The sequence below is a fragment of the Peromyscus californicus genome, unplaced genomic scaffold (genome assembly GCF_007827085.1).
Source record: "Peromyscus californicus insignis strain IS unplaced genomic scaffold, ASM782708v3 Scaffold_4__1_contigs__length_199733344, whole genome shotgun sequence".
Lineage (NCBI taxonomy): Eukaryota > Metazoa > Chordata > Mammalia > Rodentia > Cricetidae > Peromyscus > Peromyscus californicus.
In genome coordinates this window covers 150,282,581-150,299,875 of record NW_026294562.1, presented here as the reverse complement: position 1 = coordinate 150,299,875, position 17,295 = coordinate 150,282,581, and the positions used below count along the sequence as shown (strand labels likewise).

Here is a 17,295-nt window from a genome sequence, read left to right as displayed (position 1 = left end):
TGTGTGTGTGTGTGTGTGTGTGTGTGTGTGTGTACTTATTTTTGTTTTGGCTTAGTTGATTTTAATAGGTGTATTCTGAGGTAATTGGGAAGACAAGTGTCAATGGAAAATGAATATATCACTCCTTAAAAGGCTCAATGACTTGAACATATCTCATTTTTTTTCTCAGTACGTTTTCATTTGTATTTTGCAGCAAATGTGTGTGGCTGTTAACATCATTTATTAACATGAACTCACTACCAGAGACTTCCCTGGTCTCTTAGGTTCTGGTTGAGAGGAAAATGACCCAGTGGGAAGGACGGAACACTGATGTGAGTGGAGGCAGTGAGGAGTGTTAGTAGTGGTCCACTGTGTATTACAGAGAAGCTTTCATATCCATCTAGTCAGAGAAATATACATGGATGCTCTGTGACACATGAAAGTTAGGTTCCAGATGTTTCCCCAAGATTCCTCTGCACACAAGGTTTCTTTCATAAGCCTTGTCCCAAGCAGACACTGTGTGCAACATGAATAAACAAGGGTCATGGACGTAAGGCAAGCCACGCTACTGTTGCTAGACCCGGGGTTGCTGTGAGGTCTGGTGCACTCTCTCAAAAACCTGACTTGCTTTACTGGTCTCTCCTTCCAGATGCTGCACAACAAGCATGTGATGGTCCGCGTGGGAGGAGGCTGGGAGACCTTCGCAGGCTATCTGCTCAAGCATGACCCCTGCCGCATGCTGCAGATCTCCCGTGTGGACGGCAAAACATCCCCTGTCCAGAGCAAATCCCCAACCCTGAAGGACATGAATCCAGATAATTACCTGGTGGTCTCTGCCAGCTACAAGGCTAAGAAGGAGATTAAATGAAACTGGTCCCTGAAAGGGGACCCATGCAATGGCCTGTGTCCATTCTACAGTGTAGCCAATGTAGTCCACATGCTCTGAGAGCCACACACATCATCAGGCAGGAAAAGTCTCAAAAGGTAGCACTATTTATTTTTAATGCATCTGTAGAACTTCACCTAAGGGAACAAAATTCTAAACTCAGAACAAAATCAGACAAATTGTAAGCAAATCATTATTTCTCAATATGTGAACATAGTATTTAGAACAAACCTTATTAGGAACTCCGTTCTAGGTACAGCCATTGGAGGTGAACATGCCTAGGAAACTGTATTTAGCACGTATGGATAGGTCAACAGAAAGTGCCTGCTGTATGTCTATGAGCTAAAGCACCCCAGACACTTTTATAATGGGATTTTATAGCTATTTTTTACAAGATGACAATGTGATAATGTGCTACTAAAGTTGTCCAACAGCACTATACAGTACAGAGTCTTCACAGCCATCATACTTAACTGGAAAGGCCACTTCAGAGATGTTTACATTCACTTGCAAGATTGCCTTAAAGTTCATCTCTGATCCCTGACCAAACCAACCTCTGGGGTACTTTGGATGTTGCCTGTGCAGCCCCTTAGGAATAGCAGGTACCTTTCACACACCGACACACACACACACACACACACACACACACACACACACACACACACACACACACAGAGGAGCTATGTTTAGGATCACTTAGTGAAATTCACATGTATAAGCTGGCATACATTCACATGTTGATGTGCAGACCACACAGTCAAATGTTCATCAGCTTTGTGATTTTGTTTATTTCAAGCATTTTCTTATTAAAATATATCTTAGTTAGTCCTATTCTGCTATGCTGTCTCATGAAGTAAATTCACTGTAGTGAATGATGTTACAGACTTGTATACCCAGGACAGGGCTGTTTTGTACCAATGAACAGCAAGATATTGTCCACACTGATTTAAGAATTAAAAATGAAAAATTAAAAAAAACCCACACATTATCTGTCTCTGTGTCAGTGCTAAAATAAAGTTAATCTTCAAACTCCTAATTTCCTAGCAAATAAGAGGAGTGTCAGGTTATGGCTGTGTAGAGTATCTTTACACGGGGAAGGGGAATGGAGGTGGTGTTTATTCTCAGAGTGTGGACTTGACCATGGAAGGACCTTAAGTGTCTGTGGTAGTTTGAATGTAATTGGCCCCTATAAACCCAAAGGGAGTGGCACTATGAGGAGGTGTGGCCTTGTAGAGTAGGTATGGTTTTTTTTGGAGGAAGTGTGTCACTGTGGAGGCCGACTTTGAGGTCTCATATATGCTCAAGATACCACCCAGTGTCTCAGACCACTTCCTGTTGCAAGGCATAGTATGCTCAGCTCCCTCTCCAGCACCATGTCTGCCTGCACGCTGTCATGTCCCACCATGATGATAATGGACTGAACCTCTGAACTCTAAGCAAGCTATTCCATTTAAATGTTCTCCTTTAGAAGAGTTGCCATGCATGGGCTGGGGAGAGTTGTCCCCCACCCAACCCCACCCCCTGCCACCCATCAATGCGTGGGGCCGATGGGAGAGCTGGCCCTGTGGTCATAAGAGTTGGAAAGCTGTTCCTGACCCCCACCAGCTGCAACACTCAGGAGAGCTGCCCCTGCACCTTGCCAGGACAGCACAATTAGAGCCAGCCCTGTGAGCACAGGCGTGGGTTAGCCAGCCCTGAAGTCATAAGCAAGGGAGAGCTGCCACTATCACCCATCTCTCCTGTGGTGGCATGGGTGGGGGAGAGTTGCCCCTATCAGTGCCTGAGGCAGGTGTGAAAACTGGTCCTGAGGTCACAAGAGCAGGAGAATTGTCCCTGCCCCCCACCAGCTGCAGCATTTGGGAGAGCAGACCCTGCACCTCTCCTGGGTAACACAACAGAGCTAACCTTGTTGGCAGAGGAGTGGGGGAGCCAGCCTCAAAGTTATAAGCATGAGAAAGCTGTCTCCACTACTCTTCTGTCATATGGTGATAGGGGGGTGGGCGTGGGGGGTAAGAGATGTTCCTCTTTACCCCTCGCCTCTTACCACCAGCAACGGATGAGAAAGCTGACCCTCCCCCTTAACAGCTATAGCACTCAGGAAACAGGCCCTGTCACTCACCTAGGCAGCACGGCAGAGCTGCCTAGATGTTGGAGGTGAAGATAACCCAGCCCCAGTGTTATGAGCAGAGAGCTGTCCCCATTACTCATCTGACATGTGGTAGCATGGGCAGAGGAGAGATGCCCCCCACCTCCCGCCCATCAACACCTGAGACAGGTGGAGGAGCTGGCCCTGGGGTAATAAGAGTGGGAGAGCTATCCCTACCCCTCATCAGCAGCAACACACTTGTGGGAGTGGTCCCTGGACCAACACAATAGAGCTGGCCCTAATGGTGTAGGTGTGGGCGAGCCAATCCTGAAAGTGTGAAAAAAGAGAACCGGCCCCACCCCTCACTCATTGCTGCAAGAGGTGGATTAGCCTGGGCAAATGCTGGAGAGCCCACCTGGTGGTGAGGACAGGGGAGAACTGGTGGGCTGACCAATCCTGCAGCTGCCCAGGCTCAGACCCAGGGTTATGAGTTAGCCCACCTCAACATCCGCCCCATCCATGACCTGCTGGAGCACGTGAAGGGACCTGACCTGAAGACCCTAAGCTGCAGGATCTCCACAACACAGGGCAACAACAGGATACCCAGGAAGAGCCCTAGTGAGGACCCAGCACTGATAGTGTAGCAGAAACCAGAGGCCTCGCACCAGACCAATGACTCTTTGCAACGAACACTTGCAAGTAAAGCTGTACGGACAAAGGGCTTTCCTTTGTGACTCACTGTGTCACACTGCAGCTTCCATGACGAGATATTTTATTTTTTCCTCTTAAATGTTGTTTTATTTTGTGTGTGTGTGGGGGGGGGGCAGGCAGATGGGAAGATGGAAGGGATCAAGATACATGATGTAAAAGAATAAATATATAAAAAGAACAAATAGCCGGGCGGTGGTGGCGCACGCCTTTAATCCCAGCACTCGGGAGGCAGAGCCAGGCGGATCTCTGTGAGTTCGAGGCCAGCCTGGTCTCCAAAGCGAGTTCCAGGAAAGGCGCAAAGCTACACAGAGAAACCCTGTCTCGAAAAACCAAAAAAAAAAAACAAAACAAAACAAAAACAAAAACAAAAACAAAAAAAAAAAGAATAAATAAAAAGAAATTAAAAAATAGTTGCTGTGATCATGGTGTCCTCACAGCAATGGAAACCCTAAGACAGTGTCACCATGAAAATTTTTATTTTATTTATTATTTAATTGGGGGGCGGTGAGACAGGGTTTCTCTGTGTAACATCTCTGACTGTCCTAGAACTCACTCTGTTGACCAGGCTGGCCTCAAACTCACAGAGATCCGCCTGCCTCTGCCTCCCAAGTACTGGGATTAAAGGCGTGCGCCACAACTGCCCGGCTGAATTTTGTTTTTCAATGGTAGAGTTAACTCATTATTTCACTATTTTTTCCATAAGAAAAATTCATCTTCCTTGATCCAAAGTTTCACTGAGGAAGCATCTGTATGTCATGGGACCAACTCAGTCAAACATCCAGCCTGTTTATGGGGAAATTTTTAGCAGGCATGTGCAGGCTAGTGGTGCTGGGAAGTGTCGGGTGTGGTTCTAGAAAAGCATGTTAGTGCAAAACTAAAAATAAATAAAACTTACAGCTTTTGTGCCAGGTAAAATGGTCTTGGTATAATAAATAACTCTAGTGTCTTTTCAAACTTATGACACTTAGTAACTTAATATTTACTTCATCAATTAAAATCAGTATTAATTAAAGTTCTTCATTTTTATTGGCAATCTTTCCTTCAAAACTTTCTCCTATGCGTAAATTTTTCTTTTAAAAATGAAAATTTACTTAGGAATAAGTGTATCTTAACAAAAAAGAATATGAATACCACTATAGTACGAGTTATCTATCATTTGGTAATTCTGTTGTCAGAAGCAACATGAACTTGCTTGGCTAAAGCCAAAATGTCCTCAAAGCTGTGTTTCTTTCTGCAGACTTCAGGAGAGAATCCATTTCTTGCCTTTTCTACTTTCCAGAGGCAACCTGCAATCTTTGGAGTATGGTCGGAAACATGGCATGGCATCACTCAGACCCTTCTTCTCTCTTTACATCTCTTCTTTTGGCCAACGGTTGGAAAAGTTTTCAGTTCTTTTTTTTTATATAATTTATTTAACTTTATTTTATGTGCATTGGTGTGAAAGTATCAGATCCCCTGGAACTGGAGTTACAGACAGCTGTGAGCTGCCATGTGGGTGCTGGGAATTGAACTCAGGTCTTCTGGAAGAAGAGCCAGTGTTCTTAACCACTGAGCCATCTCTCCAGCCCAAGTCTTCAGTTCTTAAGACTGTGATGAGATCAACTCTCCCTAGGTTAACCTTTTAAAATACCTTACTAAGTCAAACAACTCCAGGTGCTAAGGTTAGGACATGACCATACTTGGGAGACCTAGAAGATTATTAGATTTATAGAATATCCACTGTGGTCTTTCAAGTATGTCTAAGAACATGTTCAAAACTGACATTGACTAGCTGCTAGCTAATCCATACCAAGGAGGGTATGGAAAAATAGGACTGTACCCATAAGGACGTGACCAAATACAGATGGCTCTTACAAGAATGTGAAGACTCAAGAGGTCTGGCATCAATTTCTCAGCTAGGGTAACATCCAAGAAAAGATGATAGGAAAGGGGAAAAGAATTAAAAATCCAAATATTCCTATAATCCTATAGAAAGCAGTACCCAAGTAAGCAAGTGGAGTCAAGGCCATAGCCAGCCTTCAAGAGAGTCGCAGAAATACAGGAGGGTGGCAGACCTGTGTAGCCCTGCAGGTCAGAGGGCAAAGGGACCTGGGTAATTGGCGACTGGGAATGAATGATTTCAGGTGTTCATTCTGGCCATCAATAAATCTGCTGTGGAATTCTTTGCTATCTTGGTTAGCCAAAAGAATAGACACAAGGTAAATGAGTAGAAATTTCTACCCATCAATGTAACTCAAAGGAAGGAACGTTATAAGAAAAATTTCCCAAGTTGTAATGCTCACTTCATAAGTTGTTGGTGGGAGTGTCAGTACAAAAAAAAATTCTCGGCCGGGCGGTGGTGGCGCACGCCTTTAATCCCAGCACTCGGGAGGCAGAGCCAGGCAGATCTCTGTGAGTTCGAGGCCAGCCTGGGCTACCAAGTGAGTCCCAGGAAAGGCGCAAAACTACACAGAGAAACCCTGTCTCGAAAAAAACAAAAAACAAAAACAAAACAAAAAAAATTCTCGTTCTTCCCTTAAAATTCAAACACAAGTCAAAGGCTGTACCATGAAAGCAGCCAGTGCTCTTCAGGATCTCACGTGTCATACTCGAGCCAAGGAGTTTGTGTGTATTTAGTTCTTGAACCGTGGTAGTCAAGTTTTGGCGCAATATTTGCAAAATAAACCATAAAGGGAAGAAGAGTGTAGTAAAAAACCACATTGAAGAAGAACTGAGGGCTCGGGTTGATGACACAAATTTCTGCACCAAAAACAAAGCTGCTTCCCAAAGCCTACTATACATACTTTTTCAGGCTTCTGTACGTGGGCTTTTGTTGGTGATGCTGTTTATTCTTTTATGTTTGATTGGTTGGTCTCAAAAAAATCAACGCATAGGGCTCATAACCATATCTGAATACAGTGTGTGTGTGTGTGTGTGTGTGTGTGTGTGTGTGTGTGTGTGTATGCACGTGTGCATATGTACATGTAGTGTATAAGGGAATATGAGATGTTTACCTAGAAAAGAAGTTAAGGAGGCTGGGTGTTGGTGGTGCACACCTTTAATCCCAGCACTTGGGAGTCAGAGCCAGGCAGATCTGGCAGATCTCTGTGAGTTCGAGGCCATCCTGGTCTACAGAGCGAGATCCAGGACAGGCACCAAAACTACAAAACTACACAGAGAAACCCTGTCTCGAAAAACCAAAAAAAAAAAAAAAAAAGTTGTTAAGGAAATAGATGGTGATTAACAAAATCCACAAAATGCTCAGCTGTAAATAGGATATCTCTTCCACACTGCCCCCTATGGCTCATGGATCACCATTAGAGAGGGGTGGAACAATTGTGAGAGTCAGGGGTGGTGTTGAGGACAAGGAAGTTTTTCTGCACAGAGCAGGGAAGTTGCACATCTGAGCAAGATCTGTGCAAGCTCAAGCCAGAGCACAACCCGAGCACGGCATGGGAGGCGAGCACGGCGTGGGAGGCTAACACGGTGTGGGAGGTGAGCACGGCGTGGGAGGTGAGCACTGTATGGGAGGCTAACATGGCGTGGGAGGAGAGCACGGCGTGGGAGGTGAGCACTGTATGGGAGGCTAACATGGCGTGGGAGGCAAGCATGGTGTGGGAGGCGAGCACGGCATGGGAGGCGAGCACGGCGTGGGAGGTGAGCACTATATGGGAGGCTAACATGGCGTAGGAGGCAAGCATGGTGTGGGAGGCGAGCACAGTGTAGGAGGTGAGCACAAAGTCCCACCCAGCTGACAGCATTTGAGAGATGTTGGGTGAGGAAGAGTCATTTTTAAGAGTGTAACTTTTGGTAGGTCAACCACGCCTTGCCCCACAACCAAGAGTGCTGGGGTAGCACAAACTGGACACCAGGGTTAGAAAAGAAAAAACAGAGGATATGAAGTTCGGTGGATAGGGAGAGGGAGGTGTATCTCAGGGGACATAGGTGAGTATAATCAAAATACATTGTGTGGAATTCCAAAAAATTAATAAAATATTTTTTAAAAGAAATATCCCTTTTCTCTCAAAACAGGAGGCAGGCACATCCACCTAACTCTTGCCAATCTGTTAAATTATACTTTATTCAAAATTGACAAGATATACTTTCATCTTCCAAGGACACAGTATAATTCTTAGTGAAAATAAGTCAAACTTTTGTATAAAGAATAAATTCAAATTTCATATCAATTTCCCAGGATTCTGGAAATGATGCACAGAGCCTTTTTACAATGCTTTTTATCTAAAAAGGCAGGAATAATAACAATATAATAACATTTCTTCTTTACAGGATGAGGAAAGAAACATGCCCCCTCCATACAGTCATTAGTTTTCTTTCCATTATTAATCCAAGAGACACAGAAGGGTCCCTAAATGCAAAGACAACTCCTAATTTGTTTAAGATGTAGTAAAGACACTTAAAGAGATGTCCAGAGAGAACTTTTATATAGAAAGGTGTATATTCATATACTCAAAGACAATGCAGAATATATAACATGTAGGCTCATAATATATTAGAAAACTAATAAATCACATTCAAGATATAATCATCACACAAACTGGATAAAAGAGCCACTTACAGATGTGTCCAAAACATGCAGTGTCACAGAGATGTTCTGTAATGATATATGTAACTCTTTTATCATCAGCTGTATCAGTTTCAGAATTAGAATTAAGACTATGGCTTGTATACACTGTTTACCTTTCTCCATCTGATAGTTTCTTATGTTTTAGTAATTTGGTTATAACATTTGGAAGATATTAACATTATAATGTTTTGTTATTTAATCTGTAAATTATAAAAATCTTGCCTCTATACCACTATCCATAGCCTAAGCAAAATATTTACATGTTTATATGATTTTTAATAGCCATTTTGTAGTTTCTTATCAAGCATCCTGTTTCCTCTTTTTAATCATATTCATGAAGTTCAAGTCACCATTTAGTACCTATGGCATGTGTAGCCTTTGGGAAGGCTGAGCACATCATCATGTCCATGGAGCAGGCCATAGCCATGCACATGGCCTTGGAAAGGCAGAGGCAGCCCACAGTTGGTCAAAGCAGTGCATCCCACTGATCCCAAGCAAGCAGTATCCCTGTGTGTCATGTGTGCCTCTAGAGCAGGTGAGCATGCTGGCTGGTTACAAATGCAGGACTACCTCTAGAAAGCAAGCCTTCTCTTTGCAAAACCCAAGTTCCAATCCCTGAAGATGAAGGGAAGAGAATGTGACGTCTGAGCTAAAAGAAGGAAGGCTTGTAATAACGAAGGATGGTGTGTGCTGCATCTCTCCCCATTCAGCTATGTTATAAATACTAATACCAAAATACACTAAAAATGATTTCTAAAATTCCATTTATGAATTTCACCATCCCTTATGAAGGAACATATCACTAATCTATAAATGAAGAAAACTGAGCTGATACAATTATATGTCTTGCCTAGATAGTCACAAAATATTTTGAACAATAGAAAAGTACTTCTTCAGGCATCGTGAGGCCTATATGATAGCTTCAACTCTTTAAAAAGAACACGCTCAACACACTGTCCAACACCTTGTCGGAGGGACAGGCGAGCTGGTGGTTCAGTTTCCTTTTGTGGCCTGACCTGGCCTAACTCATTCAGATTCCTGACTGGCATTTAGAATCTATAAATTTCAAGGTAGGGAATCAGGTGTTGGCATTGCAAACCACAGCAGCAGCAGCAGCAGCCTTGCATCTTCAATTTTTGTGTAGTAAGAAGAAAACAAGCCTCAATGTCATAAATCAAGTCTAATGAACGGAGATCTTCAGACCTCTTGTCTGACTATCACACCAAGTTGTCTCCTGATCTTGGCACACCTGAAGAAGACCTTCCCAAGTACAGAACTCATGCATCTCTCTTTCATACTTTCATTGGCAATGTCATGTCTATATACATCTTACAATTATTCTTTAAAAATACAAAAGAATAAAAATGCTCATAGAACTTAACAAATATATTATCACTCATCACCAACCTGCTTCTCAGTTGTCCTCATTCAGCCACTGCACAGATGCTCATGCTTCTGGTAGGACACATCAGAAGGTCTCCACACTGTGATGTACTACTGACATGTAACTTCAAGTTACTATGATATGCCATAGGTATAGAAAATAAATTAGCAGAAAGTCAACATTTGCCTACAAATATTAATTTCTTAGTGGGTTATAAAAATAAAGAATTCCTTCACCTAAAGTCCTTCAAATGCATCTTTAGAATTGTCCCTGATGATCAGCTTAAAGGCACTAAGTCTGGAAGTTGAAGCCAGTCTTCCTATACAGTGGAACAGAAACAGACAGAAGGCTGTGCCACATGGCCCTAAGTAGCAAGGTAATCTATACAGCAAATCCAACATTGAAGATATGTGTGGGACCACAGCACACCATGCATGTATAATATACCTTTTGGAGCCATATTTCAACTACAAAAAAAATGGAAAGTTACTTTTGGCAGAAGAGAAAATAAATATAGGGAAGGTGAAATTGAATGAAAAGATGAGTCACTCAGTAAGTTTGGAAATCAAAAATTTTACCAAAATTTTTAGCATAGTTTTCGCACTGCTCTCAAGGGCACTAACAATACAAAGTCTGACTCTTCATCAGTGTGAAGATGAGACATTCAGCTGAAATCCATCCGACTGTAGATGCTGGGGTTACAGGACTCTCCTGCGGTATGAGATGCTTCATGACACCGTCCACTAGAGAAAGTCAAAACACACAGGCATCAGTAAATTTTGACTTAGATTGTGTAATGATATTCTAATGAACAAACAAAAAGAAAACGATGGGACAGAATGATTTTTTGCAAGTAGCCATGAATAATACAATTTTACATTACACACAAAAATCTGAACAGGAGGGCAGCTTAAAAATACAGGCAAGACAATGTTTTGGAGTGGATAAAAGTGCTGCCTTGGAAGGACCCAATTCTCTTGGAAGGATACACCTGGTCTCAGCCCGAGGCTCTCTCATGAGCAGCCAGAGTCTGTGCTGGGAATGTTAATATCCTGGAATGGAGGTGGGAGCTGGACAGAAGAGCCAGTACCCTGGACCTCCTTTAATGCTGTGACTACATGTGTCATGTTGTCCCCAAGAAATAGGGCCCAGAGTGGGCTGCTTTGCAATGGGCAGATGCCATTGACCTGAAAAGCTGTCCTGACCCAGAAGTCATGCCCAGGCTTCTGTTGTCCCAGGAAGCTTGCCCCTAAGTAATAAATCCATGCTATATACCTGGTCATGTATGTGAGTGGCTGTTCACAAGACTCAGAAGCTGGCAAACACTGAGCCTGCTTCATTAGCTACATGCCAAACACTCAGCCCAGAGAAGGGGAAAACAGCTCAGTGAGGCCAAAAATTAAAACCCAAACCCAGAAAGAATCCTTCTCTTCTTGAGCCAGGACCCAAGAAAGAGCAGTTATTAAATAATTTTGTGTTAAGATCTTTCCCGCCGGGCAGTGGTGGCGCACGCCTTTAATCCCAGCACTTGGGAGGCAGAGGCAGGCAGATCTTTGTGAGTTCGAGGCCAGCCTGATCTACAGAGCGAGATCCAGGAAAGGCACAAAGCTACACAGAGAAACCCTGTCTTGGAAAAAAAAAAAAAGATCTTTCCCTTTCTTGAGTGAGAAAATACTCTAAGTGTCAGTTTTAGTCAAGTCTATAAAATCTGTGACAATAAGTTCTAGAAAATCCTTCAAGTAAGGACAATAAATATTCACAGTTGTCTAAATATTACTTTCAAACTGTGTCCAAGAAATTTGAGTGCTAAAGATGTTTTTACACTCTTTCAATACATTTGAAAAATTAAGGTTGATAGGAGTTAACTCGCTTTTCTTTATTACATGACTTCTTTGAGGCCTAAATATCATGTCTTGTAGTCTGCAAAAGAAAGGTACAGGCTGGAGAGAAAGCTCAGTGGTATAGAACATACACTGCTCTCCGAGAGGATCCGAGTTCAATTCCCAGCACCCACACTGGGTGGCTCACAACCATCTGTAACTCCAGCTCCAGGGGATCCAATGCCTCTGGCCTCGGAGGGTACCTGCACTCAATTGGACATACCCCCCATATATAGTTAAAAATAATAAAAATAAGCCTTTCAAAAATGATGTGGAACAGCCCACAATATGTTTGGGATACATTCTGTACTATCAAAGATTTTTAAATACACGTCTCTATTTAAAACTTTCTTTTAAAAATAGTGTTAACACAACATTGGAATAGTGTTAACACAACATTGGAATAGTGTTAACACAACATTGGAAAATCTCACTCTGGCTTTAAACTGAAACTACAATGGGAAGAAAAACATCTCTGTGTACCACTCCACCCTCAGTGATACTTCAAATGAACAGGCACAGCCCTGGCTGAGACCTCAAGACTGTACTTTGGCCATTCGTTACCATGTCCACTATGGATCTGGTGGGGTCGTAGACCCTAGCATGGGCGTTGACCCTGCCATGGGCGTCACAGGGCTTCTTCGGGTAAACCCCTTTCTGTACGACTGTGAACACTATCCATGCCACCTCAGGGGACAGACAAATGATGGATATATGATGATGGGGAGGAAACATTTTCTTCATGAAAATGAAGAATCTTCCTGGTCTATAGGGTCCTCCAGGCTGTGATAGACCAAGACGATACTGGAGGACCCAGCCAAGAGGCCAAGAGGCCAAGAGGCCAAGAGGCCAAGAGGCCAAGAGGCCTGAACCACTGTCTACAGTTTGCTTCTCCTCTCGTTATTCCCGGGCTCCCCACACATTCCTTTTGAACTTCTTGCTCTGAGTGCTGGTCAGGTGACTACAGGCACAGGGACACACTCTTAACCTGAAGCTGCTGGTTAAGAGTGGCCAGGACTAGCACCCAATGGGCAGCAGCAGAGCATGGGGAGGGGTCTTCCCTTTTAAGACAACCCCGCAGCTTCTCTGCAGCTTGATGCTCTCACAACTAAGGAAATCAGACAGATTTTTGTAAAAGAAACAGCACAAAAAGAGAAAGGGTAACCATGGAAATGTTTTTGGTTCTGAGCTCTTTAGAGAAGCCTGAAGTAACATGAGGCCCAGAAGTAACACAAAGCCTAGTATCCTTCCAATCTGCGAGCCTCAGAGTGAGGAACTGCAGATTTAATGAAGAAAGCCTGATTCATAGACTTGAAGGGCAAATGGTAGGTTTACTAGGCTATCACATGTGAAATAAACGTTTTCTTAATTCTGACTGCATGAACGATGACTAGCTCAACCGAACTCATTGCCGAACACTCTGTGAACTTAGCCCCTCTGCTCGCTCCTACCAGGAGTGAGTGGATCTCCACATCACTTCTAGTGCTGATTTACTTTTTATCTTTCTTGGTTTTGAGAACGCTATTTGACTTAAGCTCAGTGGCAGCTTTTTATCTTAGTAGGAAAAAGAAAGAACATGTTTTTTGATAATGATTTGATCTCATTATCTATCAAAATTACACTAGATGTACTGCTGTCTTCTTTTCAAATCTAGGAAATGACATCCATAAAAATGGCCACATGACATAGCTGAACACTGAACTCAACTATTTTATAAATTATTAAAAGCAGGCCATAAGGAAATGCGGTTTTCTTTTCCTTTAATTCGGTAATTGAAACTAAGGAAGCAACTTCTTGTGGTAGACAGCGGGGGTAACTGCTCTCTGTAAGAGGCATTCCTGGTCCGGAATCCACTCTGCTGAGGGTGGTCCTAGCCTCCTACCCCACGGTTCTGGCCATGCAGACATAGATGCTTGAGAGCATGGATGTGTGTGGTCCTGAAATTTCAAATGAAATTTCAAAGAGTAATTACCCAAAAAGCTGAAAGCAATTAAGGGCACTACGCTTTTCACAATTATCCTGATGCTGAAGGTAGTGTTCCTGTGAAATGCATCTGTAAAATCACAGTATCTGAACTGCTGTTTTCCTGGGCAGCAACACCTACGATAAAACCTTCACACTCCTGCTAGACTACAGTCTCCAGCTGAAGGACCTCCACCACGCAGCCTCCCCACCAGGACACAACCAGGGTCGATTCAGAAACACAGACATTGGGAGCAATATGTACCATTCACTGCTGCTGCACACACCATAGTCTAAATTCACATTTGCATAATTAAGATAATTAGCATCAACAGAGGGATCAAAGGCTCCTAAAGCCTGGATGAACTCAACGGAAGGTGCAGGCAGGGGGTTCAAGTGTTCAAGGCCATCCTTGGCTATATTGTGTGTTTGAAGCTAGCTTGGGCTACAGGAGACCATGTCTCAAAAAACTAAGCACAAAACCAAAGGTCCTAAACCTTGGAGTAAGGGCATTTAAGCTACACATCAGAAGTTTCAGAAGAACCAAATTTCATGATTTATGTACAAGTAGACATTTGACACCTGTCAAAATGGCAAGGTTTGGTGGAGCTTTACATTTTCAATACTGTTCTATATTGCTTGGTTTTTTTTTTGACACATTGATGATTAGCATTACATATAAAACCTAAGGTACTGTGCTTAGAAGGAAAATCTGAAGGAAATCTATTATCTTTTCTGAAAAAAAAAGAAAGCAAAGCTATTCCAATATCAAAACAAACTGACACTTCCTCTCATCTCGGCTTTGTGTGTTTTCAAGTTACTTGGAGTCGTTCTCAAGTGCAATTGCAGGGGGGTCAGTGCATGAACTGCCATGTGCCACTCAAGTGCAGTTCCAGGGCGGTGAGTGCATGAACTGCCATGTGCCACTCACCCTAAGTCCACCTGCTGGCGGCCCCGGCGTGTCCATCTGCTTCTCTAGCTGTTCTTTCTTCTTCCTCTTTGCCTCCACCGACTGAATATCCAAAATCCCTCGAGATGCAGCCTTTAAGAAATTCAACAAAGGGAGATTCCAGGGAAAACCAAAAGTATCTGGGTCCAAAGGTGCTTGTTTTGCTTTTTCGCTTTTTCCTTTGGGGGTGGGAAGTTGGTTTGGTTTGGGTAACAGGGCAATAAGCTACAACAGCCTTGCCTAAAACACAGTCATTTTTCAACCACACAGAATTCCTCCTGAAACCTAGTTCATTCACACTCATCAGCATGGCAGGTTTGTCCTGAGGAAAATGCCATCCCAGGACAGGCTCGAGTGTGAAAGTCATCTGGGGCTGCTTTCACGGTAAACGAGGTGAATGCATGCAGGGCGTGGACACTTGGACAGCATTTCGAGACTAAAACTGTGCACGTCATCGAGCACTTTCCAGCACAGGAACAGGACTGTAGGAAGTGAAATAAATCACTTATCAAACAGGCACACTACTCTGCCCTCACCTCTTTCTGTCTTCTTTCTGCTGCCTCTGCCAGCTTTGCTCTTTTCTCTTCCTAAAAAAAAAAAAAAAAAAAAAAAAAATGCATAACATGTTTCAAGAGAAAAACCAGACATCACAGACCCCTTACTCACCTTTACTTTAGAGGCGACAAAAATAAATATTAATGTGTACATTGAAACAGTTTGTAAAAACTTAGTATGGATGCAGAAGCCTCACAAAGAAAGTCACTGTAAGAGTCCACTATGGTATACTGGAACTACACTCCTAGATGCTAGTTATATGAGGGACTGTAAGTAGGATTGCTGGAGCCCAGTTCAGGGCTAGCCTGAGCAACACGGCAAGAATAGACCTTCACCCAAACAAAACAATCATGAATTCTATCAGCATTAGGATATTAAATATTTTCCTTTCTGACTTTCATTCTCTAGACCAACATACCAAGTTAGCACATGTGGAAATTAATATAAGTTGGCCTATAGAATATTTACTTCTTATAAAAATGGACTTACAGCAGGGACAATTTTTTAATGGTGTTTAAACCATGAGGATGCAAACATAATTTGGAAGTTAGTTAAAAAGGAGGATGAAGCAGGCTGGAGTTTTGCTGAAACATTTAGAACCAATGGGCTGATCTCACTGTGTTGGATGGGGGAGATTCATAAAGCCTAAAACTCAGGGGCCACTTGTCCCATCTCTGGAAACACCACACGTTATTTTCTATGCCCTTTACTTCTTAATTATAAAGTCTTTAAATACATTGAGACTTGAGACGAGTAGCATTCTTTTCGGGTGTGATTTTCACCATCTCTTCTCCATAAGAAGTACACACATCCATCCATCCCATATCGCCACCATCTTTTCCAGGCACTAAGAACACAGCAGTGAAATACAGACACCCATGCACACAAAGCTTGAGTTCTGTAAGCAAATACACATGAGTGTCTGAAGGAAGTAACTACTCAGGAAGATATATATGATCATGGTGGGTAAGGAATAGCAGGGAGGTTGCTGGACTACAGCATGCTTATTTAGGTGGTCAGGGAAGTCTTAGGTGCTAAGTGAAATATACCAGGGTGCCCTGTGGTTAAGGGAAGACGATGATGCCAGGGACAGATGGCTTAACAAACGCTGGCAGAATGATACTTTTCTCATGAGCTAAACAAAATTAGCATTTAAAATCAACAACAGCCACAAAGGAAAGCTGAACTTTCCCACATCGACTAAACAGTCACTTTAGTATCTATAACCTAGTGGCTAAACGAATATATACTTCTCTAAATCCCTCATTGCGTCAACTATTTTTAGCTAAACCAAGAACCAATGTAGAGACAAAAATTAGATCGTTATGTTATCAAATACAGGTAAAAATATTTACACAAACATACTTTTAGAGCATAACATAAAGCTTGCTTATATTGGAATTTCAAAGAAATAATGACTGCCTCCACAGAAATACAACCCAAATACAGCACAACTGGAAACGTCTACACCTAAAACGTATTGCTTGTTTATGTGTGATTCAAAGCTCGTCAGGCCCCAGCTGTTACAAACTGAGTAAAACCAAGACTCGAGTTAATAAAATATCCACTAAATGGCACGGGGAGCGGCGCGTCCAGGACCTTCTCTGTACAGCTGGTACAGACACGAGATGATGCACATGTCTGGAGCAGCCCCCGGGGACAGGCCAGCCCCCACCTGTCCCTTCCAAGGCGGGTACTCAGGACAGCCTCGGGGAGTGGCCAGTGGCCAGGCAGGTGCACCTTCCTCCCGGCTGCACAACGGCCCGTCGCGAGCTGGAACAAGGCGAGGCTGGCTACTCACCGGGCTGGGGGATGGCGGTGCGGACTCCGCGGGGCACGGGAAGCACAGCCCCATGGGGACGCTGGCACCCCCGGCCTGGTTCGGAGATCTTCACAGGGGGCTAGCGCAGGCCCCTCCCAGCGACAAGCCCCGCCCCCACCTGACCCGAGGCAAAGCCCCGCCCTGCGACAAGATCTGCTTGGCAGCAAGACCCGTCCCGACCTTAGGGTCAAGATCCACCGGCCGGCAAGCACCCCCAAAAGCTCCGCCCAACTTCGAGCCCCACCCCTGTCCGGCCTATGGCAAACCCCGCCCTAGCCAACATAGCAACAAGCCCCGCCCCTCCAGGCTTACCGCAAGCTCCGCCTCCAAAGTGAACCTGCAACACCTGACCCGGCGGCAATCCCCATTCATCCACTCCAGCATCAAGCCCCGCCTCTGTATTAATTCCCACCCAACTGGGCCTAACAAACATGGACTTCTCTCTGGGCCCTGAAACCCAGCTATGGCAAAGCTGCGTCAAGCCCCGCCCCCAGTGCATTCGCCATCGCTAGGCCCC

At 43.8% G+C, this 17,295-nt stretch overlaps 2 protein-coding genes across 11 annotated transcripts in view; one reads left to right on the top strand and one right to left on the bottom strand.

The window, feature by feature from the left end:
• Positions 1-1,932, top strand: part of Gas2 (growth arrest specific 2) — a 144,593-nt gene extending 142,661 nt beyond the window's left edge. For 8 of the 9 annotated variants that reach the window (XM_052760560.1, XM_052760564.1, XM_052760566.1 and 5 more), the window contains one exon: positions 629-1,932. In XM_052760560.1, the coding sequence (XP_052616520.1) occupies positions 629-847 (219 nt within the window). In that variant the 3' untranslated portion in view covers positions 848-1,932. The remainder of the gene's footprint in view (positions 1-628) is intronic. The other variant, XM_052760569.1, reaches the window with a different exon arrangement.
• Positions 1,933-7,704: 5,772 nt separating this feature from the next.
• Positions 7,705-17,281, bottom strand: Svip (small VCP interacting protein). 2 transcript variants are annotated; one of them, XM_052714625.1, is made up of 4 exons: positions 17,091-17,281; positions 14,938-14,988; positions 14,384-14,494; positions 7,705-10,353 (listed from the first exon to the last, which is right to left on the bottom strand). In XM_052714625.1, exons 1-4 carry the CDS (start codon positions 17,160-17,162, stop codon positions 10,339-10,341), a joined length of 249 nt encoding a protein of 82 aa, XP_052570585.1. In that variant the 5' UTR covers positions 17,163-17,281; the 3' UTR covers positions 7,705-10,338. The 2 variants fall into 2 exon arrangements, with proteins under 2 accessions (XP_052570585.1, XP_052570586.1); XM_052714626.1 differs by lacking the exon at positions 17,091-17,281 and adding an exon at positions 16,758-17,000.
• Between the last annotated feature and the right edge of the window lie 14 nt (positions 17,282-17,295).

Bases quoted from the DNA above. Each gene is read 5' to 3' on its own strand.
- Svip (XM_052714625.1), bottom strand. From the start codon at position 17,162: ATGCTGGAGTGGATGAATGGGGATTGCCGCCGGGTCAGGTGTTGCAGG. The intron at 14,989-17,090 runs GTAAGCCTGGAG...TTTTTTTTTTAG, and splicing joins CTTTGGAGGCGGAGCTTGCG to GAAGAGAAAAGAGCAAAGCT. The intron at 14,495-14,937 runs GTGAGGGCAGAG...AATTTCTTAAAG, and splicing joins CAGAAAGAAGACAGAAAGAG to GCTGCATCTCGAGGGATTTT.